Source organism: Cherax quadricarinatus, chromosome 14 (genome assembly GCF_038502225.1).
Source record: "Cherax quadricarinatus isolate ZL_2023a chromosome 14, ASM3850222v1, whole genome shotgun sequence".
NCBI lineage: Eukaryota > Metazoa > Arthropoda > Malacostraca > Decapoda > Parastacidae > Cherax > Cherax quadricarinatus.
In genome coordinates, this window is record NC_091305.1 from 6245021 (window position 1) to 6269175 (window position 24155).

The 24155-nt window shown below is 42.3% G+C and overlaps 2 protein-coding genes across 11 annotated transcripts in view; one reads left to right on the forward strand and one right to left on the reverse strand.

Annotated features, from left to right (window-relative positions):
• Window positions 1-20677, forward strand: part of LOC128695704 (carboxypeptidase D) — a 246567-nt gene extending 225890 nt beyond the window's left edge. For 4 of the 10 annotated variants that reach the window (XM_053786532.2, XM_053786538.2, XM_053786552.2 and 1 more), the window contains 7 exons: window positions 47-127; window positions 5490-5666; window positions 5908-6026; window positions 6905-7081; window positions 7542-7634; window positions 9048-9110; window positions 15496-20677. In XM_053786532.2, the coding sequence (XP_053642507.1) occupies window positions 47-127; window positions 5490-5666; window positions 5908-6026; window positions 6905-7081; window positions 7542-7634; window positions 9048-9110; window positions 15496-15636 (851 nt within the window). In that variant the 3' untranslated portion in view covers window positions 15637-20677. Of the gene's footprint in view, window positions 1-46; window positions 128-5489; window positions 5667-5907; window positions 6027-6904; window positions 7082-7541; window positions 7635-9047; window positions 9111-11791; window positions 12626-15495 lie in introns of all 10 variants that reach the window. The other 6 variants (XM_053786545.2, XM_053786566.2, XR_011391985.1 and 3 more) reach the window with 5 other exon arrangements.
• A 2091-nt stretch (window positions 20678-22768) lies between these two features.
• The window catches only part of LOC128695782 (protein Star-like), a 128495-nt gene continuing 127108 nt past the window's right edge, over window positions 22769-24155 (reverse strand). Inside the window, exon 2 of the mRNA XM_053786608.2 lies at window positions 22769-23812. Coding sequence (XP_053642583.2) covers window positions 22991-23785 — 795 coding nt within the window. The 5' untranslated portion in view covers window positions 23786-23812 and the 3' untranslated portion in view covers window positions 22769-22990. The remainder of the gene's footprint in view (window positions 23813-24155) is intronic.

Below are 24155 nucleotides of genomic sequence, written 5' to 3' on the forward strand. Positions count from 1 at the left end.
TTGCCAATGTTGCTCTGCTGAGTGAGAATGTATCACGAATTTCCAGCCCTGGACTGGTCTCAGCTTCTCCATATCTTAAACACAACTCAAGGCAAGGATGGTAGGGAGGAGGTGGATTATAGGAGCGGTGAGTGGGTCTCTGTTGACATTTTGTCAGATATGCTGCTTTCTTATTGGCCAGGCGTGTCATGACGTCATGCTTCCAGGCTTTCTTATTGGCCAGGCGTGACATGACGTCATGCTTCCATGGTTTTATATTAACCTGGTTTTATGACGTCATGCTTCCATGCTCTCTTAATGGCCAAGCGTGTCATGACGTCATGCTTCTATGCTTTGCTACTGGCCAGGCGTGTCATGACGTCATGCTTCCATGTTGCTTCCCAGGCAGGGTTTGAAAAGTGTTTTGCATTTGCAACTAATGGAATCGAGCACATCTTAATTAAAGTGATGCCACATTGATCGGGTCCCACGGCAGCTGCCTGGTGACTCTTGATTTAATTAAGACTGCTTGCAAAAAAAAAAAAAATAGCGAGATTTTTTGCCTTGATATGCACCGGAGTGAGAGATCAGTTAATGAGGAAGTTATGAGAGATGTGTGTTCGTAAGTTAGTCCCTCGCAAGCTCTGCCATCTTCCTCAACACTAACTAAAGCGAAGATATAAACCAGAGAGTGTTAAAACAGCCAGCGCCGCGTTAATTCACACACACATGAACAAAAACCCCTCAAACGCCTCCGTCTTAAATATAATATAATACATCTTTAAATATTGAAACGAAAACTCAGTTTTGCATGGTAATGACGAGAGCATGTTGCTTGTGTTGCTCGAGTTGCTTGTGTTGCTCGAGTTGCTTGTGTTGCTCGAGTTGCTTGTGTTGCTCGAGTTGCTTGTGTTGCTCGAGTTGCTTGTGTTGCTCGAGTTGCTTGAGTTGCTTGTGTTACTTGGTCACCTGTGCCTCTGCTCAATTATTTATTTATTCTTAGAATTTGTGTTCACTTCCACAGAGAGACATTTGCATGTTTAATGCGCACTTAATGTTTGATGTTGTGGCTTGTGTTCGTGTTTACATTAAGGCTCTTCACTGTCTTGGATAAATATGTGAACATTTAATCGTCATTCTCGTGATAAATAAGGAAGTCTAAACATAAGATCAATAATTCAAGGTGATAAATGGCTGATCACAGCTCAACTTTAATAATTCTTCAAGTTTGTCTGTCAACACTTGGGTAGATCTACATCCAGCAGCTGTCAGCGGCTGTCACTAACTACAACCCTGGCTACTCTACCCCTCTCCACCCCCACTCACAAGACTCCCCACTCACAACTGACTCCCCACTCAGCACTACTTTAATTTCTCCTCCATTATAATCATCCCCCTCGTCCTCTACCCTTCTCCCCTCTACACATCCCTCTGTCTCTCTTCCCACCATCATCACTCTTGTTCTCTCCTCCACGCCACTTTCTACTACTGTTTTCTTAACTTTTCCTCCAATTATCCACTCTCGCCCCTATTTCCTCGTTCTCTTTCCCTGTTACACCCTAATACACCTTCCACCCTTCCAATCAGCCACTAACTTTCTTACCCTGGCACTTACCATCTCAGTGGCTTTCCAGTTTTCTTTGCTACCTCTGCATGTGTGACACTGGCATCCTGGGTGGCACTGGCATCTTGGGTGGCACTGTCATACTTGGCACTGGCATCCAGCTTGGCACTGTCATTCTGGGTAGCACTGTCCTGGATGGCACTGCCATCCTGGGTGGCAGTGTCATCGTGGGTGGCAGTATCATCCTGGGTGGCACTGTCGTCCTGGGTGGCACTGGCATCCTGGGTGGCACTGGCATCTTGGGTGGCACTGTCATCCTGGGTGGCACTGGCATCCTGGGTGGCACTGGCATCCTGGGTGGCACTGGCATCCTGGGTGGCAGTGTCCTGGGTGGCACTGGCATCCTGGGTGGCACTGGCATCCTGGGTGGCACTGGCATCCTGGGTGGCACTGGCATCTTGGGTGGCACTGTCATACTTGCCACTGACATCCTGGGTGGCATCCAGCGTGGCACTGTCATCCTGGGTAGCACTGTCCTGGGTAGCACTGTCATCCTGGGTGGCACTGTCATCCTGGGTGGCACTGTCGTCCTGCGTGGCACTGTCCTGCGTGGCACTGTCCTGCGTGGCACTGTCATCCTGGATGGCACTGTCGTCCTGGGTGGCACTGTCGTCCTGGGTGGCACTGTCATCCTGGTTAGCACTGTCATCCTGGGTGGCACTGTCATCCAGGATGGCACTGTCATCCTGGGTGGCATTGTCATCCTAGGTGGCACTGTCATCCTGGGTGGCACTGTCATCCTGGATGGCACTGTCGTCCTGTGTGGCACTGTCGTCCTGGGTGGCACTGTCATCCTGGGTGGCACTGTCGTCTGGGTGGCACTGTCATCCTGGGTGGCACTGTCATCCTGGGTGGCACTGTCATCCTGGGTGGCACTGTCATCCTGGGTGGCACTGTCGTCCTGGGTGGCACTGTCGTCCTGGGTGGCACTGTCGTCCTGGGTGGCACTGGCATCTTGGGTGGCACTGCCATACTTGGTGGCACTGGCATCCTGGGTGGCAGTGTCGTCCTGGGTGGCACTGTCATCCTGGGTGGCACTGTCATTCTGGGTGGCACTGGCATCCTGGGTGGCACTGGCATCTTGGGTGGCACTGTCATACTTGGCACTGGCATCCTGGGTGGCATCCAGCGTGGCACTGTCATCCTGGGTAGCACTGTCCTGGGTGGCACTGTCATCCTGGGTGGCACTCATCCTGGGTGGCACTGTCATCCTGGGTGGCACTGTCGTCCTGGGTGGCACTGTCATCCTGGGTGGCACTGTCGTCCTGCGTGGCACTGTCGTCCTGGGTGGCACTGTCCTGGGTGGCACTGTCATCCTGGGTGGCACTGTCATCCTGAATGGCACACTGTCGTCCTGGATGGCACTGTCATCCTGGGTGGCACTGTCCTGGGTGGCACTGTCGTCCTGGATGGCACTGTCGTCCTGGATGGCACTGTCATCCTGGGTGGCACTGTCATCCTGGGTGGCACTGTCGTCCTGGGTGGCACTGTCATCCTGGGTGGCACTGTCGTCCTGGGTGGCAGTCATCCTGGGTGGCACTGTCGTCCTGGGTGGCACTGTCATCCTGGGTGGCACTGTCCTGGGTGGCACTGTCGTCCTGGGTGGCACTGTCGTCCTGGGTGGCACTGTCATCCTGGGTGGCACTGTCATCCTGGGTGGCACTGTCATTCTGGGTGGCACTGTCATCCTGGGTGGCACTGGCCTACACCTGCTTTTCTTCATCCCTCTCTTGTTGGCTTCATCCTCCCATCAGCACTTTTACCTCACCACTCACCTCCCCACACATCTCCCCACTCACCTCCCAACACGTTTCGTCCGCCACCATATCTTCACCATCTGATCATTCTTTCATAATTTCTCTAGTCAATATCCTACCACCACCACACTGACCACCACCACCACACTGACCATCACACTGACCACCACCATCACACTGACCACCACCATCACACTGGCCACCACTACCACACTGACCACCACCATCACACTGACCACCACCATCACACTGACCACCACCATCACACTGGCCACCACTACCACACTGACCACCACCATCACACTGACCACCACCATCACACTGACCACCACCATCACACTGACCACCACCATCACACTGACCACCACCATCACACTGACACCACTACCACACTGACCACCACCATCACACTGACCACCACCATCACACTGGCCACCACCACCACACTGACCACCACCATCACACTGACCACCACCATCACACTGACCACCACCATCACACTGGGCACCACCATCACACTGACCACCACCATCACACTGACCACCACCATCACACTGACCACCACCATCACACTGACCACCACCATCACACTGGCCACCACCATCACACTGGCCACCACCATCACACTGGCCACCACCATCACACTGGCCACCACCATCACACTGGCCACCACTACCACACTGACCACCACCACCACACTGACCACCACCATCACACTGACCACCACCATCACACTGGCCACCACTACCACACTGACCACCACCATCACACTGACCACCACCATCACACTGACCACCACCATCACACTGACCACCACCATCACACTGACCACCACCATCACACTGACCACCACCATCACACTGGGCACCACCATCACACTGACCACCACCATCACACTGACCACCACCATCACACTGGCCACCACCATCACACTGGCCACCACCATCACACTGACCACCACCATCACACTGGGCACCACCATCACACTGACCACCACCATCACACTGACCACCACCATCACACTGACCACCACCATCACACTGGCCACCACCATCACACTGACCACCACCATCACACTGGCCACCACCATCACACTGACCACCACCATCACACTGACCACCACCATCACACTGACCACCACCACCACACTGACCACCACCACCACACTGACCACCACCATCACACTGACCACCACCATCACACTGACCACCACCATCACACTGACCACCACCATCACACTGACCACCACCATCACACTGACCACCACCATCACACTGACCACCACCATCACACTGGCCACCACCATCACACTGGCCACCACCATCACACTGGCCACCACTACCACACTGACCACCACCATCACACTGACCACCACCATCACACTGACCACCACCATCACACTGGCCACCACTACCACACTGACCACCACCATCACACTGACCACCACCATCACACTGACCACCACCATCACACTGACCACCACCATCACACTGACCACCACCATCACACTGGGCACCACCATCACACTGACCACCACCATCACACTGACCACCACCATCACACTGGCCACCACCATCACACTGGCCACCACCATCACACTGACCACCACCATCACACTGACCACCACCATCACACTGACCACCACCATCACACTGACCACCACCATCACACTGACCACCACTACCACACTGACCACCACTACCACACTGACCACCACCATTACACTGAGCACCACCACACTGACCACCACACTGACTAGTGTAACCACAGCCCCATTGCTTGCACTACTGTCCCCCTACTAACATTACCAACCTCACACTACCCAGCCTCACACTACCCAGCCTCACACTACCCAGCCTCGCACCACCCAGCCTCGCACCACCCAGCCTCACACCACCCAGCCTCACACCACCCAGCCTCACACCACCCAGCCTCACACCACCCAGCCTCACACCACCCAGCCTCACACCACCCAGCCTCACACCACCCAGCCTCAAACCACCCAGCCTCAAACCACCCAGCCTCGCACCACCCAGCCTCACACCACCCAGCCTCACACCACCCAGCCTCACACTACCTAGCCTCTCACCACAGCTCATCATGTTGATGATTGTGTTGCTGCTCCTCAGTTTTCCAGCAGTTCACCTCAACACCTTCACTGACTCCCGACGAGGACGTCTTCAGGCACATCGCGGGCGTGTACTCGTTCAACCACGCCAGCATGCACCTGGGTCTGCCCTGCAAGCCCGGGGCTCACTCCTTCTCCAATGGCACCACCAACGGTGCTGCCTGGTACCCTCTTACCGGTAAGTTACTCTTAATCTGATTATTCACCATTTTGTCATATGGTGACCCAAAAGCCTGGACATCTAGGAAATATTACTATTATTCTGTTTTTTTTTTTCCGCAGTTATTATAAACAATTCTGGCTATGTACTGTGTGTGATTGTATTACACTCAGTAAGTGTAATAATTATTTCTTTCCTACTAATAACCTCTTGCTGTCTCTGCTGTCTGTCGCCTTACCCTGGCTTACTGTGACTGCAGGAGGGATGCAGGACTACAATTACGTCTGGCACGGCTGTATGGACGTCACAATTGAGCTGTCGTGCTGCAAGTACCCGACGGCTGATCAGCTGCCTAAGTTCTGGGCTGACAACAAAAAGGTCAGTTTTTTTTTTTTTTTTTTGTGTGTGTGTGTGTGTTTACCCTCCGCCGGGAGTACATGCCTCCCTAGTACCTATGGTTTTGGACTTTATAGAGACTGTCTTGAACTTCTTTATTTCTCAAGGAGTTCAGAAGAGTGCTGCTGCTGGATCCAAATGGCGTACTGTCGAAAACACTGAAGACATTTTACAGAACGAGCTGTGTTAGGAGGACCTATCACTCACTGTTGAGCTCAGTCATATTTTGATAATGGACTCAGAACGAAACATTATTTCGAGAAAAAAAAATTGCGAGTTTCTTCTTGCTGTGGCTGCTACTGTTGTTACTGCTGTAGCTGCTGCAACTTCTGTAGCTGCTGCTGCTATACCTGTAGCAGCTGTAGCTGTTACTAGCAGTACTAGACTACCTTAACTTCACATACAATTATTATATTTCCTTTGAGTGCTAAACCATTATGGATCATACAGCTCTTGTGTAATGAGATTTAATCAGATTTGATCCCATATATGTATGTATATTTGGTACAGGCACAGCCAGTATGTACACTGTAAGCAGGTCTCGGTTGGTTACCTAGTCTTGCACAACACGCAGCACTAACCACGTCAAAGTGATGACTAATCTTCCAGGTTCTTAAATTCAGTACATTATAGAAATGATAAAACTGAAGATAAGACCGAATCCCTTCCTGTCTACGACTGAGGTTCTTTTCATCTCTTTGCTGAAGGGGGTCTAGTGTGAAGCCGAAATACACAGTACTCTTGGTGCAATTTTATTTTCGCTCTGGGTGTGTTTGGGCCATTAAAAGAATGTTTATTAGGCTTGTTAGGCTGTATTTATTACCCTGAGGTGGTCTGATTCCGGTGCTCTCCTGATTCAGGCGCTGGTGAGGTACCTGGCGGAGGTTCACAGAGGCGTGAGGGGCTTCGTTAAGGACGAGCAGGGTCGGCCGGTGGAAGGAGCTTCCATCAAGATAAGAGGACGAGATGTTGGCTTCCAGACTACCAAATACGGAGAGTACTGGCGGGTCCTCCTTCCCGGCAGATACACCATAGAGGTCAGTGCTGGTGTACTGCTCTTACTGCAGCTGCACGCAGACAACAGCGAAGCAAGATGGTGTAGAGCAAGATTTTACTGGGTGCAAGGTTTTGTTCTTTAGGGCTTTTGACAAATAATTTTATACACTTCTATAAGAAACGTTGTTACAACTAAGTTAACTAGTACACACACACCATTACTATTAACAAGACTACTATATGCTATTATACTGCTACTGTTGCAGCAACACACGCAAAAACTTGAACTTGTGGTTAGAAGCCATAGAAAATCTTTGTATTTTCATTCCTGTGTGTATCAAATTTTTATAATCTTGCCACAATTTTAATTGTTTTTACTAGTACCGCATTCTTCCCTTAAACTCTCTGCCTTGTTGTAATCACTAACTTTGCTTTTCCTCCATCTCCTCTACACTTGGTATCTAGTGTTAACATTAGGTGCTATGTTGTCTTCCTGTCTAGGTGTACGCTGGAGGGTTCGATCCCCGGGAAGAAGACTTCACTGTAGTGGAGACCAACCCAACGCTGCTCAACCTAACACTCTACCGTGCCGCGGTGAGTACATTCACACCCCTCGCTCCTCCATCATTCCCTCATAACTGTTAAAGTACTTTGATTACTGTTTGGACCCTTGTACGTAGGCGTGGCAGCTCCCTAGAATGCGTCAACTCTGCCTGAAGAGTATTAAAATAAGAAGTTTGGCAATACTTTTCAGAGACGCTCTATGATGCACTTGTATTCTCAGTTGCGGTAACTTAGACGTTAATCTCCCAGAACCGTGAAGGCTGTACTTTACTAAATCCAGCGACTAGATTCCTTTAAATAGTAATGTTAATTCTGTTCGTTCTTTGTGTAGTCTCTTAACTTGGACACAGCTTTACAGCAGTACCTGAGCCTCCCATGGGACAAAACTAATTACAACCACCTTTCAGAGCCATACCTCCGGGACGCTCAAAAATTTAAAGCAAAATATTGTAATATCGAGAATCAATTCACCTTTTAAGAGTTCTGAGACTTGATTCATCTGCTTCCTTATTAGATTTCAAAGTGCTGGAAAGAGCTTAAATGGACCTGGTGGCTCGCTACATAACAAATACAGTCTCCCAAAATGTTCACTTGGTACAATATTTTGAAGGCGTAGGATATTTTGCTGAATTTTTTCCTTGTTCCATAGCACTGTTAGTCTAGCAGGGCTGAGCTACCTGGTCGCTGCTGCCGCGGCTCGTCACACATACATCACTACCCCCACTTTCATCTTTCTTACTATATAAAAATGTTAAGATTTTTAGGAGGGAGTCTTGTGCTCCATTGTAGTGCTGGTACCCAATAGGTTAACATATCCCGCGTCAGTACAAGGCTCAGTTTTGCTCAAAATACCGTCCACCAACCCTAGCTATATTCTAAAATATCCTGAGCTATCGTGGTAATGCTCATTGCGAGACAATCCTCTAAATCTTTAACGTTATTGTTTAATATAAGCATTAATAGGTTTATTATATTGGGTATTAATGTGTGTAAATCTAAGGTGTTCCCGACTCTATGCGGTTGCTCACTTCTTATCCACATTTCTAATTGATAATCACGAATTCTGCCAGAGTTAAATATTTTAAATAGTTTTTAACGCCTGAATTAAAATAACAATGGTTAACAATTTAGTAGTGTAAGCTTGATTTATAAAGCACCTTTGCATGTTTCTTGACCTCGTGATTGCATGAATGCACCCTTTAGATTCCAGTTTAGTTACGTAGTGAATAGCGTAGTCACGCTGCTTACAGTGCATTGTATTAATTACGTCTGTCTTTACCTTGTATCAGTTTAAATCTATAAGTATATTAGATTTGTAACTGAACTGTATTTTGGTATTAAATATGCTCTCCATTAACATTTGAAGTGTTAAAGCTTTTGCAGTCATGATATATGTTGGTTGTGGAAGGAAGTGTTAGGATATTAACTGGCTTCTTCCCCTAGCCGCCGCCGGACGCCCTACCCTCCAGACCGCAGCAGGAGCAGCAGCCGCAGTCTGCCGCAGGGGTACGACACAGTCCTCTCTCTGTTCTTTGGCTTCTGCAGAGCCCTTTTCTGAGCTTTCACTTTCTCTGCCGCGACCCAACATCCATTCTGTGTCCCCTGATCTGTTTTATACCCCACAACCCAGGTTCCACTCTGACGATGACTTTAAGGCTTTGGTTCATGTGTTTACCCTGGAACCTTGAGCTCAGTCTTTTAAGTAACACACACTCGCGTAACACATTTAGATTGCAATATATTTTAACGAATAAAGATTTGTATTGTGTTTTTAGTACTGCCTTCCTAAGTGACGACGAACAAGCTTTTCCGTGAACGATAGTTTCATAGTGAGTATAGACACCATCTTGGCTGTCACAGGTGTTAACTTGGTCTCAAAAGTGAAGACGTCAACAGTGTGTGTGTGTGTGTGTGTGTGTGTGTGTGTGTGTGTGTGTGTGTGTGTGTGTGTGTGTGTGTGTGTGTGTGTGTACGCGCGCGTGCGTGCAGGACACTGTAATTCAAAGAAAACTTTAGTGTATCCACAGATTTTAATAAACAGTTAATCAAGCGCTGTTACCTCGAAGTGACATCCTGTTTAGATTTTGTCTTATATATATATATATATATATATATATATATATATATATATATATATATATATATATATATATATATATATAATATATATATATATATATATATATATATATATATATATATATATATATATATAAACCTTTAACTCAGGATTATTAGCACAGGGTAATCAACAAACTTGATATTGCATCTCATATACGTAGGGTCCTTTCCGACGATGCGACCCACAACAGTTTACTAATACCCGGGTACCTATTTTCTGCTAGGTGAACAGCAGCACCAGGTGAAAACGTAATATTGCGTATCGGAGTGCCCAGGAATCGAACCCGGGTTCTTTCTCTTGAGCCGAACATTCTTACAAATGAGGTATAGGTTAGACTGTTAGTTGAGGTTAACCTAACCTAAGCGGGGATAATAGAAAGGTAATTCCTGCTTCATAGATCGCTCACAAAGAAGGGGAACAAGGGATGGTTAACACATCACCGTGGATGGAAGTGGGCCATGAAGACGCTGGATAGACCAAAAGAGGATGGAAAATCTGAGGTAACGGTGAAATATTCGCCATAAGGATGACTGGGATAGACTCGTAACTCAGGGCAGTGAAGGTTGTGAAGACCGGCCTCACCTGCCTCGATATATTAAACGTTGTCTTTGACCTCCAGTGCGAGATCTGATGGATGTTACACTTGCGTGAGCATGTATTGTTTTTGTTATTCAACTTAAGCATTCGCATCTTCACCCATCGCACACAGGAGATACTTATAACCATATAGATGATAATCTCTTCTCTTAAAAATGTTAAGATTTATTTGTTTTCCCCCCCAACGTCCCCTCTGAAAAATGACAGGGCTGTGATAGTTTTAAGTCAGTTAAATGTTTAAAGGCAGGGCAATGAGCTAGAGCTCAACCCCGTAAATTCAAGGCAAGTGAATGATGAAGTTGCTGAGGCAGCTTCCGTGCACAGCTGCAAGGATTGGTAAGGTTGGGCTCAATAACCTGCAAATAGAATAAAATTTTAGCACATATTTCTATACTTTTAAATATTTCACGTTTTTTAAAAAGTCATATGAAAATCCCATAAAAATACATATTGAATATTTCGACGTTTCAGAGTAGATGGAGACATTTTTTGACATGAAATTTTAGCTAAAATTTGTAGATTATCACACACTAATAAAAAAATGAAAATTTACGATTTTTCGGTGTAATTAAAGAAGCAGGTTGAAGAGCTCATTGACTTCGTCCCTGCAACAACTACCTTATAAGAAGCACGCTAACAGGTTTTCGGGATCTTTTAACTATATCATGCATGTGCACGAGACTCGTGTGCTTGAAGGCTTGATTAAGGTTGGGAGGAGTTCTGGACTTAAATAGAAATATAAGGTTACAGAATATCACTTAATATTTATTGGTGATCATGTTGGGGCAGATACTAGTAACACATTGCATTTCATGACGCGTTCAACAGCGGATTAGAGGAAACTTTTATCTTGGGTATTTAGCGCTTCCTTTTGATTATAGTTTTATCTTGGGTGCGTTGATCACACGGTCAGGTGTGACCAGTTCCTGTGTATCAGCAGACATTGTATGTCCGAGTTGGTGGCAGACGGGTCAATAATATTAAATCCTGCTTCTGTCTTTCCTTTACCTCGGCTTCTACTTTATATTACCATCCCCTCATGTTATACATAAGATGTCTGGGTATGAAGACACAAGATACAGAACAAGGTTTCGTCACAATGTTTCGCTCAGGGCAGAGCTTCATAGTCTGACTTGGCTTGAGGATCTATCCTTATCGAAGCTTCATCCAAACAAGTTTCTGTATTCTGTGTTATGCCCGAACCTGTGATCATTACATCTGTATACACACTCAAAATAGGTGTCACATCTGATAACTACGTAAATAACTTGCATGATTCATGCATGGCACTTCTATTATTGGTGTTCACATATCAGCTGTAGTCTTTAAACATATTTTCAGAAAAATACAGAAAGTACATTAATAATCTGAGGTAGTCAGACAACTTTCTGTGTATATGCCAGTACGGAGAATTTCTTATTCTGAGCCATTCTTCTGCCACTAACAACGAACATGTTCTTCCCATCAGGTACCTCTGAGTAAACCAGCACTATGGACCACAGCTTTAATTCTCTTAGCGGGCCAAGCGCTCTACACCAACTGAAAAACCATTTCCTCGTAGCTCTGGCGCCACCTCCTAACTACAATATTTTATTTTCATTCACAACTCGAGATCCTCGGATAAATTTTCCATGATAAAGCTATTTAGGCTGCGAGTAGTTTTGATTTATTCTGCGGGACCATATTGTTTTCCTAAAGGGTAGAAATTTGGATTAACTTTATGTAGTGTAACTAGTTTGTTTTTTTGTGTGTGTGTATGGTATGACACTTATTTTTCTATTTAGCTTCTAATCTTTCTTATCCTGTCGTGCTGGTGAAATTAATTTCTTAGTGCCGTTGTGATAACATGTTGAAAAGCTCTTTATATTATATAGTAATGGTCTTGTCTGTGATACCGAAATTTTGTAAGCCATATCTTGTGTGTCTTATCTTAACATATTTACCAAAGTTTACTTTACATGCATTTTAAGTAACTCGTAGATTATTAACACCGGTCTCAGAGCAAGGCTTTTAATAAGCCTTTAAATATCACCTTCGTTAAATGCCTGGAATTAAAAAGTATTAGAAAAAGTATGTCGGTGGACAACTAAGAGTTCAAAGTCAATCATGAACGATACAAAGTATTCATATCAGCAAAGTTAGTGGAGGCTCAGGGACCAGGATTGTTCATGGGTAGACAGGCAGCCCCCCATCCCTTCCCTTCCCTCACACACAGCAGCAATGGAGCACAACAAGTGGCATTAAGACACTGTGCATGGCAGCCTCGTCGAGGTTACACTCCATGGTAGCTTAGTCGTCACGGGTATGGTTGTACAATGGTGGTAGTGCATGCTTACACTGCTTGTGTGCGTACATGGTGAAGTTGATTGCATGAGACTAAGTCCTTTAACAAAGTTTATAGAAATGAATAACGCCAGAATTCTTGTGCCATTAAATATCATACTAGCTGCAATAGTGCTTTTTTTTTATTTTATAGAATAAAAAAAACTATGAGTGCATGACAACTTACAAACAAGACTTCTATAATCAGATTAATAAAGTTGCCAGGTACTTATTTTGGCAATAATCCTAACAAAGACCTGCATATAGAACTGTTTCCTGCATGTATCACACACTCAGGTACTTGTAAGTTACTGAAATATTGATCAGTATAACTAGACTAACATTGTATGTTGACAATGTCTCCTGTGTTTCTTAATGCACGTGTTTCTCGCAGTTAATAATTCTTCCAGACTGTATTATGTTTTTCTGTATTCGTGTGCATTTTTTTTGTTGTGAAGTTAATTAATGTGAATGTCTAAACTGAAGTTCAGTTTGTAGACTTGTTGATTAATTGATGGTTTATGAAATGAGTGATTTTTATTTAATTGCTTGTTGTCATAGCTATGATGGACTTTAATGAACACCTGTGATGATGATAATGATGATAATGATGATGATGATGATGATAATTACTTGTAAACAGTAGTGTACTTCCACTTCAATATTTACTAATGTAATGCGGTAAACTCTTCGATACCTTATTGTTGTTTATTATTAATAAATTCGTGGGGTAAGTGTTGGTTTAGCATTGACTAGGCATTGTTAAAACTTCGTTTGATCATAATTGATCATTATGACATTGTATAATATCTTAACACTTACGTGTTGCGAAGTTATGGTCAAGTTAAGAATGTTGACACAGACTGAGCACAGTTTGATAAAAGGTATTTCTTACGAGAGAATTATTATTATTATTATAATCAAGGGGGAAGCGCTAAACCCGGAGGATTATACAGCGCCTGGGGGGGGATGTGGAAGGCATTCAGGCTTAATTCGGGGAACTGGAGCACAGATCCAATTCCCTAAATCAAGAGCCCCTCACCAACATCAAGGAACCTTCCTTGAAAAAAAAAAAAAAACTTACGAGAGAAGAAAAATTGTCTGGGATGTTCCGTATTGAGTTACGTCGATCAGTTATTAATTCTGGTCAAGAATACAATAATTCCTCATATAGGAATTAATGTAATCTTCGTGTGTGTAGATTTCTGTGTCTTGGTGTATGTAGTACTAAGGATGGGACGATACCAAAATTTTTAGATACCCATTTTTTCGGCCGATACCGATACTTGTATATATTTTTCTGAGTTATAATGAATATTTTCATTATATAAGAAATGCTTATTGCACAATGGGTATTAAATAACACAGGGAAGTTAAACATTAAATAACTTAATTTCTTTGAGATGTTACCTTTTATGTCAGTGGATGTTAAAGGCACATCTGTGCACATTTGTGGTTGCAGGGGTCGTCTTAAAATTATGTATGGTTCCTGCCTCCACTACCTCACTTGCCAAACTGTTCCACTTCCTGACAACTCTATGACTAAATACTTCTTGACATCTCTTTAACTCATCTGAGTCTTCAACTTCCAATTGTGACCCCTTGTTTCTGTGTCCCAGTTCTGGAACATCTTGTTTCTGTCCACCTTGTCAATTCCTCGCAGTATTTTGCATGTCTTTATCATGCATCCCTTAACCCTCCTGTCCTCGTGTCGTCAGGTGTATGTGTGTGCGCGCGTGCGTGCGTGCCTACACGGACGTATGTACGTACTCACCTATCGAGTCACAGCTTTTGTGCGTACGTACGTGTGTAAATGTACGCACGTTGCGTTTACTTTAATGATAGTATCCATGACTGGTGCAGTACAGGTGACGATCTCAGTGACCGTCCACATGTAGTCTAGTCCGTCAATCAACCCAGGTTCAGCAAGCAATCAGCGCACCTCCTCGCACTCTTGAAGCATACTTATTCATTATAGGCAGCATTTTTCATGATACACGTATGCGAATTTATAAGTAAAATATAGTGGCCTAGCACCCAAACATCAGACTACGTTATGTGCGGAATCTTAAGGTCGATGTTCAGCCTAGTGTCCACTTCTCTCTTGCTTCCCAAATTCCTTATTAAATAACTATAATCTAACCGCCCTTTATTATCTGTTGGTTTTATTATTTGGCTTCTTTATTGTTGCTGTTCCTTCACTAGCTGCTGACTGTTGCTCGCTTCATTATTTGTTGCTTCTCTGTGTTTTATCTGTTGCTTTATTTATGTCATGTGTTGGTAATGATGTTGATTTTCAATTTATATCCCCGACTCTCAGTGCATCATTAATAAGTCTGTTGCATGTATTTTTGAATTCATTGACAATATTGAAAGTCTCTTATATATAAGCAGAGAATATTTGATTTTTTTTCCCCAATTTTTAGCCTTCAGGACTAGACCGAAAATGTAATGATTTTTAAATTCATATCACAGGACATTAAGGCACGAGTATTTATTTTTTTTCCTCACATAGTGAAGAGCATCACAAATAAAGTAACTTAATTTCTATTTCTGATACAGGTTTCTAAAGCCGAGTTGAGTTGTTCCTTAAGGTAGCGAGGGTCCTACAGTAACTCCTAAACTACTTTCTACAACCTTGCTTAACATCAGTTTTTAAGTTTACTAGGCTCAGAAATTTGATGTACCAAGACTGTTAACTTGTCAAACTGTAGACATTTTGGAAGGCGAATTCTTAGGCAAATGTAGACCAAAGTCATTAGACATCACTGACAGCGTTGTGTTGTTAAACCGCAAGTTAGGATTATTGCTCAATTTTCATTTATTTACTGGTTAACGTGTGTTCAACAGGATCGTCATGAGGCTCAACGACGACCATCGTACGTAGGAGGACCCAACCAGCAGCAAGGAGCTGCACCACAGAGCGGTATATCCGGGTTTCTCTCCTCCATCTCCAGCCAAATATCTAATGTCTTCAGTATCTTCGGTTGAGGAGTGGTTCCTCGCCAGATGTTTTATGAGTGAAGTTTAGGCTGTAGTATATCGAGCTGTCCTCGTGAGTGGTGTTCGGGAGAGTGCTTGGTTGATGTTAGAGTGCGTGGTTTACTTGCAGCAATATTGATGAGTTTTGACAAAATTGACTCTGTTGCTTAACGCTCACTCGGGTTTCATGCAAATGGAAGCACAAAGAACCAAATACCTTACTGTAGGTGTGTTAGTGAGAGGATGTAGACTTCACTGTGTAACAAATGCTGTTGTTGTCAGAGTGTTCATACTATAGTGTAGGAAAGTGTGGCATTAGGCTGAGGTGATCCACTCTTCTGATGATACAGAAGTCTTGGACCTCCTGCTGTAGATCCCTGCCCTTCTTGTTACCCAAGACACTTACCACTAGTAATTAAGGTATGTTTTGCTTTAATTTATTCTTAAGCTATTAACTGAGCCTCCCTTTACTGTCGAGGTAGTTTATATAAAAGTAATGTATGTAGAATTACTAGACGATACCCGGGACGAAAGGGCCATACATTTTAGTCCAGAGAATTATTGTAGTCTTTGTTGTTACCTTTTTCACTTTGCACTTATTGTTGACGTGAGTTTATAAACAGGTAATTATATAAACAATGAAACTGGGTACAATGATGTGTATGATGAATATCCCTTTAAATGTTGACAGAACCTCAATTTTATTGGTTCTGGCTTAAAATAATATTCAGGTGGGACCAGTGAAATGTATCAGTTTCATGATGCACATATTTAGTATTTTCTTAAATCGTTAAATAATACTTTGAGACAATTGAGAAATTACATATTGCTTGCAGTGTAAAAAGAATAACTTAAAAGATGTTAAAATAACGTGTTAAAATTGGAATATCATTGTAGATTGGGCAGACAATTTACAGTTACAAATCTCGGAGATGTTAACTAATTTTCTGCACAAAACAGACCACAATCAACATCTGCCTTCCATTGACTGCCTTGTTTGTAGTTGTAGAGTTGATGGTTGATGATAACCTTAGAAACACACGTTCCTAGGTGTTCACCCTGACGAGGTCAGTCTTGTTCTAGCACTTCCTCTGTACAACACTGATATATATACTAGTACTCTTTACAACACTGATATATACTAGCACTCCCTCTTTACAACACTGATATATACTAGCACTCCCTCTTTACAACACTGATATATACTAGCACTCCCTCTTTACAACACTGATATATACTAGCACTCCCTCTTTACAACACTGATATATACTAGCACTCCCTCTTTACAACTGATATATACTAGCACTCCCTCTTTACAACACTGATATATATACTAGTACTCTTTACAACACTGATATATACTAGCACTCCCTCTTTACAACACTGATATATACTAGCACTTCCTCTTTACAACACTGATATATACTAGCACTTCCTCTTTTACAACACTGATATATACTAGCACTCCCTCTTTACAACACTGATATATACTAGCACTCCCTCTTTACAACACTGATATATACTAGCACTCCCTCTTTACAACACTGATATATACTAGCACTCCCTCTTTACAACACTGATATATACTAGCACTCCCTCTTTACAACTGATATATACTAGCACTCCCTCTTTACAACACTGATATATATACTAGTACTCTTTACAACACTGATATATACTAGCACTCCCTCTTTACAACACTGATATATACTAGCACTTCCTCTTTACAACACTGATATATACTAGCACTTCCTCTTTTACAACACTGATATATACTAGCACTCCCTCTTTACAACACTGATATATACTAGCACTTCCTCTTTTACAACACTGATATATACTAGCACTCCCTCTTTACAACACTGATATATACTAGCACTTCCTCTTTTACAACACTGATATATACTAGCACTCCCTCTTTACAATGATATATACTAGCACTCCCTCTTTACAACACTGATATATACTAGCACTTCCACTTTACAACACTGATATATACTAGCACTTCCTCTTTACAACACTGATATATACTAGCACTCTTTACAACACTGATATATACTAGCACTCCCTCTTTACAACACTGATATATACTAGCACTTCCTCTTTTACAACACTGATATATACTAGCACTCCCTCTTTACAACACTGATATATACTAGCACTTCCTCTTTACAACACTGATATATACTAGCACTCCCTCTTTACAACACTGATATATACTAGCACTTCCTCTTTACAACACTGATATATACTAGCACTTCCTCTTTTACAACACTGATATATACTAGCACTCCCTCTTTACAACACTGATATATACTAGCACTTCCTCTTTACAACACTGATATATACTAGCACTTCCTCTTTACAACACTGATATATACTAGCACTCCCTCTTTACAACTGATATATACTAGCACTCCCTCTTTACAACACTGATATATACTAGCACTTCCTCTTTACAACACTGATATATACTAGCACTCCCTCTTTACAACACTGATATATACTAGCACTTCCTCTTTTACAACACTGATATATACTAGCACTCCCTCTTTACAACACTGATATATACTAGCACTTCCTCTTTTACAACACTGATATATACTAGCACTTCCTCTTTACAACACTGATATATACTAGCACTTCCTCTTTTACAACACTGATATATACTAGCACTCCCTCTTTACAACACTGATATATACTAGCACTTCCTCTTTACAACACTGATATATACTAGCACTTCCACTTTACAACACTGATATATACTAGCACTTCCTCTTTACAACACTGATATATACTAGCACTCTTTACAACATTGATATATACTAGCACTCTTTACAACACTGATATATACTAGCACTCTTTACAACACTGATATATACTAGCACTCTTTACAACACTGATATATACTAGCACTCTTTACAACACTGATATATACTAGCACTCTTTACAACACTGATATATACTTCTTTACAACACTGATATATACTAGCACTCTTTACAACACTGATATATACTAGCACTCTTTACAACACTGATATATACTAGCACTCTTTACAACACTGATATATACTAGCACTCTTTACAACACTGATATATACTAGCACTCTTTACAACACTGATATATACTAGCACTCTTTACAACACTGATATATACTAGCACTTCCTCTTTACAACACTGATATATACTAGCACTCCCTCTTTACAACATTGATATATACTAGCACTCCCTCTTTACAACACTGATATATACTAGCACTTCCTCTTTACAACACTGATATATACTAGCACTTCCTCTTCACAACACTGATATATACTAGCACTCCCTCTTTACAACACTGATATATACTAGCACTTCCTCTTTACAACATTGATATATACTAGCACTTCCTCTTTACAACACTGATATATACTAGCACTTCCTCTTTACAACATTGATATATACTAGCACTTCCTCTTTACAACACTGATATATACTAGCACTTCCTCTTTACAACACTGATATATACTAGCACTTCCTCTTTACAACATTGATATATACTAGCACTTCCTCTTTACAACACTGATATATACTAGCACTTCCTCTTTACAACACTGATATATACTAGCACTTCCTCTTTACAACACTGATATATACTAGCACTTCCTCTTTACAACACTGATATATACTAGCACTTCCTCTTTACAACATTGATATATACTAGCACTTCCTCTTTACAACATTGATATATACTAGCACTTCCTCTTTACAACACTGATATATACTAGCACTTCCTCTTTACAACATTGATATATACTAGCACTTCCTCTTTACAACACTGATATATACTAGCACTCCCTCTTTACAACACTGATATATACTAGCACTTCCTCTTTACAACACTGATATATACTAGCACTTCCTCTTTACAACACTGATATATACTAGCACTTCCTCTTTACAACACTGATATATACTAGCACTTCCTCTTTACAACACTGACTGATATATACGCTTTTAACCTAGTTTTAAAGATTAATCTCGATGAACATTTATAATTACAAGTACTACTAGAGACTTCAGCCAGCCTAATATTCCACTTGAGCCCAAGTTAAAACAATGAAATTGCTGCGGTAGAATTTTTTTTTTTCGTAAATAATTTTAACTGGAAAATTCTTGCATAAATGGTTAGTTTCTGCATCTATAGGCGAAAATGCTTTTAACAGTTGATGGAAAGTTAGTAAACTAGTACGGAAACTGTAACTAAATTTAGGCAGTCTTTCAGATAAACATCAACTTCGCCACTTGGAATGTTTAACAAAATTTGATAATTTAGAAATTAACTGTACTTTTGTCTTTATTCTGCTAGTCAAAAAATAATTTATTTATTTGTGAGGTAAAGACGAAACTTACGAAATTTCAAAAATATTTAAAATCAGTTGAAATGAAAGTTTTATAAGTAGCCCTTAACAATAACTGACAGTTGTAGCTTTTTTTTTAATCTTGTAAATTATGCAAGAATGTGCCACAAGTGATCACTTTTTTTCAACTTTAGAAGCAGAATGAATCATGTATCATAATGATGTATGCAGAAATAGTCAGTTTACTTTGCTTGATGTGTATATAGGGGAAAAAATACATGTACTTATAACCAAGACTGTTTTCAGGATTCAAAATAAACAAGAAATAAAAATAGGATAATGTTACAAGTCAATAATGAGCAAAGACTTTGGGCAGTAATACTACAAGATTTTTCACTCCCATTAAATTGATGTTTTCTTATTAAAGAATTTAGTTTTTTAGCAAAGTATCTATTGCATTAGGTAACAGTACATTTTGATGAATCATAATAGTTTACATGACACTAGACACCTCAAGAATATCATGTACCTCCCTCAGACGTCTTCTGTTATATAGACACTGGATGCTGTTGTATTAAGTCTTGTTAGGTTCTGTTGATGTTCAGTATCCAATATTTTAAGATCATTAATTTTACTGCAGAGTCTCAAGTTCTGTTATGTAGATAGTAAGTTGTATTATATTGTTTAATATAATAAATGAGTACCCATCCTAAGTTGTATTATTTATGATTATAGTTTACAATGAAAATGAGTAAATTGTTAAGACAAACATCACGCGTTTGTTAGTATGTCAGAAGAATTTAGCGATTTTTAAGATAATGCCTGTAACTGAAATCAATAACAAAAGCTAAATAAAACTGTCCACAATAGGCAAGATGATAAACTTCGAAAATCCTTTCCCTTTCAATCAGTAACCCTTTGCGCCGCGGAGGGACTCACTGTCCGTGGAATTAGATCTCGTCTCCTATGGATCGAATCTAAATACAATCCCTTTCCTCCCTAACTCCATTCGACCTTTGGGAATATTCCACTTGCAAACTACAACTTCTGGAATGAGGGAAACGGGATCATCCGTCCCAGTGCTGTATGACCCTTGTGGGTTTAGCGCTTATTTCTAATTGTTGTAATACTAATATCTGTCCCATTCCATTGAGGACCTTGGTGATGGTGTTTGTCAAGGGAATTTGATTACCTGGGGATGTGCTTATGACCCTGGTGGGTTTAACGCTAGGCCTCCCTCAGGGGTTCCGGTGGGTGGCCTCTTTTCCCCGTGGGGTGATGAGAATATCACTGGAGGCTAGTTGTCGGTTCCCTTGGGCAAAGGGCGTGTACCTCGGCGGGTTTCTGGTCACCCGCATCTCTTGTCAGCTGAGTTGGCTCGGTTTATGTGCTAGTTTAGTATAACATAATACAGTATAATATAATATCTTTATTTCTACAAGTACATGTACAAGGTATACAGGCCTAGTTGACATCACTGACATACTGCTATATAGTAAACCGCTTGTGATGCTCAGCATTTCGGGCAAATTAGGTCAGTTTTGTCCTAGGATGCGACCCACACCAGTCGACTAACTCCCAGGTACCCATTTTACTGATGGGGAACATAGACAACCAATGTAAAGAAACATACCCAATGTTTCTACCTTTGCTGGGAATCGAACCCTGACCCTTGCCGTGTATAGCGAGAGCTTTAGCCACCAGGCCAAGAGGCATGGAAGGACGGGACATGGAAGGACGGGTATGCAGTGGTTTCCATGCACCATCAACACTTCTTGTCGCACTAAATTCTAGTGATGCACTAACAAATGTGTGATTTTAATCGTGACGTGACAATTTACGCTTTCTCCCTCGGAGTTCATCTTTTCTCTCCCACTGCTCCATTTTTTTTTTTTTTGAGAGAGAGAGAGAAAAGGGAAAAACCTTAATCATGAATGGTCTTATCTATGATTACCTCCGCCCGGGCACCTTTCCTTTGCGGCACCCTTTAACTGACTCCAGCACGCCCACGGATCTTTGAACCCAGCATCGCTTGTGGGCAACTCTTCATTGCTCGACTCCTGTGCCAGAGTTCCTGCTGACCTTGATTCTGGCTTCTACCACAATGTGTATCGATTTCGGATTGTTCGTATATCACAAGACGGATTGGCTCGAAGCCTCCATCCAAAAGACCTCCATGTACTTGATGATACTGACAGTTCTCGCTCTTACTCAAAGAAACAATATGCCTAGAAACCTCTTCACCTGCAATTTGTATTTCAAGAATGCTCCTGGACGAAATTAGTTTCCCCAGTTAACGACACCTACAGATTACCTCGCCGACAGTAGGACAAGCAAAACATTTTTTAGGCATGTTGGGCAAAACTGACCATCCTAGCCCATAGGCACCGCCTACTTTGTGGCCTTTTTTTCGTATTTGCAACTAATGACTTTATTACAGTAGAACCTAAGAGGATACATGGGAAATGGGGAAAGGGCTTAAAGTGCTGCTGCTCCCAATTTTCTCCTATTAGTGCCTGTTTAAATGAGCCACAATTACGTTTCACTGTTGGCCTTCCTATCACTGGCTGTTTAATTGCGATCATTTGAGCAGCGCTATATACCCCTTGTGGCTTAGCGCTTCTTTTTTATTATAATAATGCGATCATTTGATCCTTTTTTCCGATGAGACAGTTAATGAGAGTGCGGAAGCGATATTATATATATATATATATATATATATATATATATATATATATATATATATATATATATATATATATATATATATATATATATATAACAACACTTCAAACTGGCGTTCCTTGTATCCTGGAGTACAAGACGTGATAATTACAAGCAATCGCTTGAACCTGCATCATGGTAGATTCTGTGATGCTGGTGATGGACTCTTGATTCAAGGACTTCTCCTTGGGTTGACCCTAGTTGCTAAATCCTAAGGGTTTAGCACTTTTCCAAGCAATGACTTCTTCGGGTCAGCCTACCTTGGTGGGAGGCGGCTGTTGTGTAAAAAAAATATAATTTAAATCTTCAAGTGGTTAAGGACAGGATCACCTTGTTTGACAAAAATGTAGTCTGTTAGATAGTCTAACAAAACGTATCCTTTGCCAGTCAAGTATTGGATGATCCTGGGTGCGTAGGCGCTGTCCTCTATCTCTATCACCAGCACCCGCACACTCACCTCCTCCCATGGAACCGCCTTCAGGATATATTCTTCCATACCTTGGGTATCCAGTGAAAAGAAGTCGATCTTAGAGATATTGAGTGCTATGATGTAAGACACCAAAGGAAAACACGTTGTTGTCATGTAGGTTTGGTCTGCACGACGCAAGAAGTCTTTGAAGAAGTTGCTCCTGTTAATGCCATATTGGTATGATGCTCCTCTGACGTGCCATGGGGGTGCTGAATCATCTGTTGGTGTGGCCGCGACATGGATAGACCGTCTAGCAAAGCCGTCTTGAGAGAGACATGTATTAGAGATCCAGGCTTTGCGACGCTTGGCCCTCAGAGCCCTGTAGCTGGAGGTATCAGGTTCTATCAGCAGCCCGGTCCAGCCTAGTTCCTGCTCCAACCAGAGGGTGTTAGAGAGTTGCTGGCCGTCAAGAGCTCCTGCCTCCACAAAGAAACCTTGCCGCTCCTGAGCGAAAATGTGTTGGAGGTGCTTATGTATGTAGGTCCAGGTGCCCGAAGTGCTGGCTTGTAGGTACTGCAGGTCCCTTGACAGGTTGTAAGGCAAAGTTGATGGAGGTTCTAAGAAGTTCCTCCTTAACTCAGCCACCACTCTATGGTCCATACCAGGTATGGGCTCAGCTAGCATATCCGGCTCCTTGGTCCATGTCAACACCTGCAATTCAGGACACATATAAAAACATATAAAAAAAGAATGTACAGGAAAAGTCCTATAAAACGGACCCCTATAACAAGGGCTCAACATATATATACGTCGAATGAGATGCCCGATTAAAATAGCCATAAAGCGGACCAAATTCTTAGTATTAAATGACTGTCCAGTTCGACCATACACTCAATAGAATGAACCAACTCAGCCTAATCCCAAGTTTGTACGGTCCAGACTTTGTCCAGAACTTGTCCATTTTCATTTCGGTGGTAGAGACGAGCTTCTTGTGTCCAACTGGAAATTATGTTGCCAGAGACAAAATAATTGTTTACAAGATAGAGACAGGGCA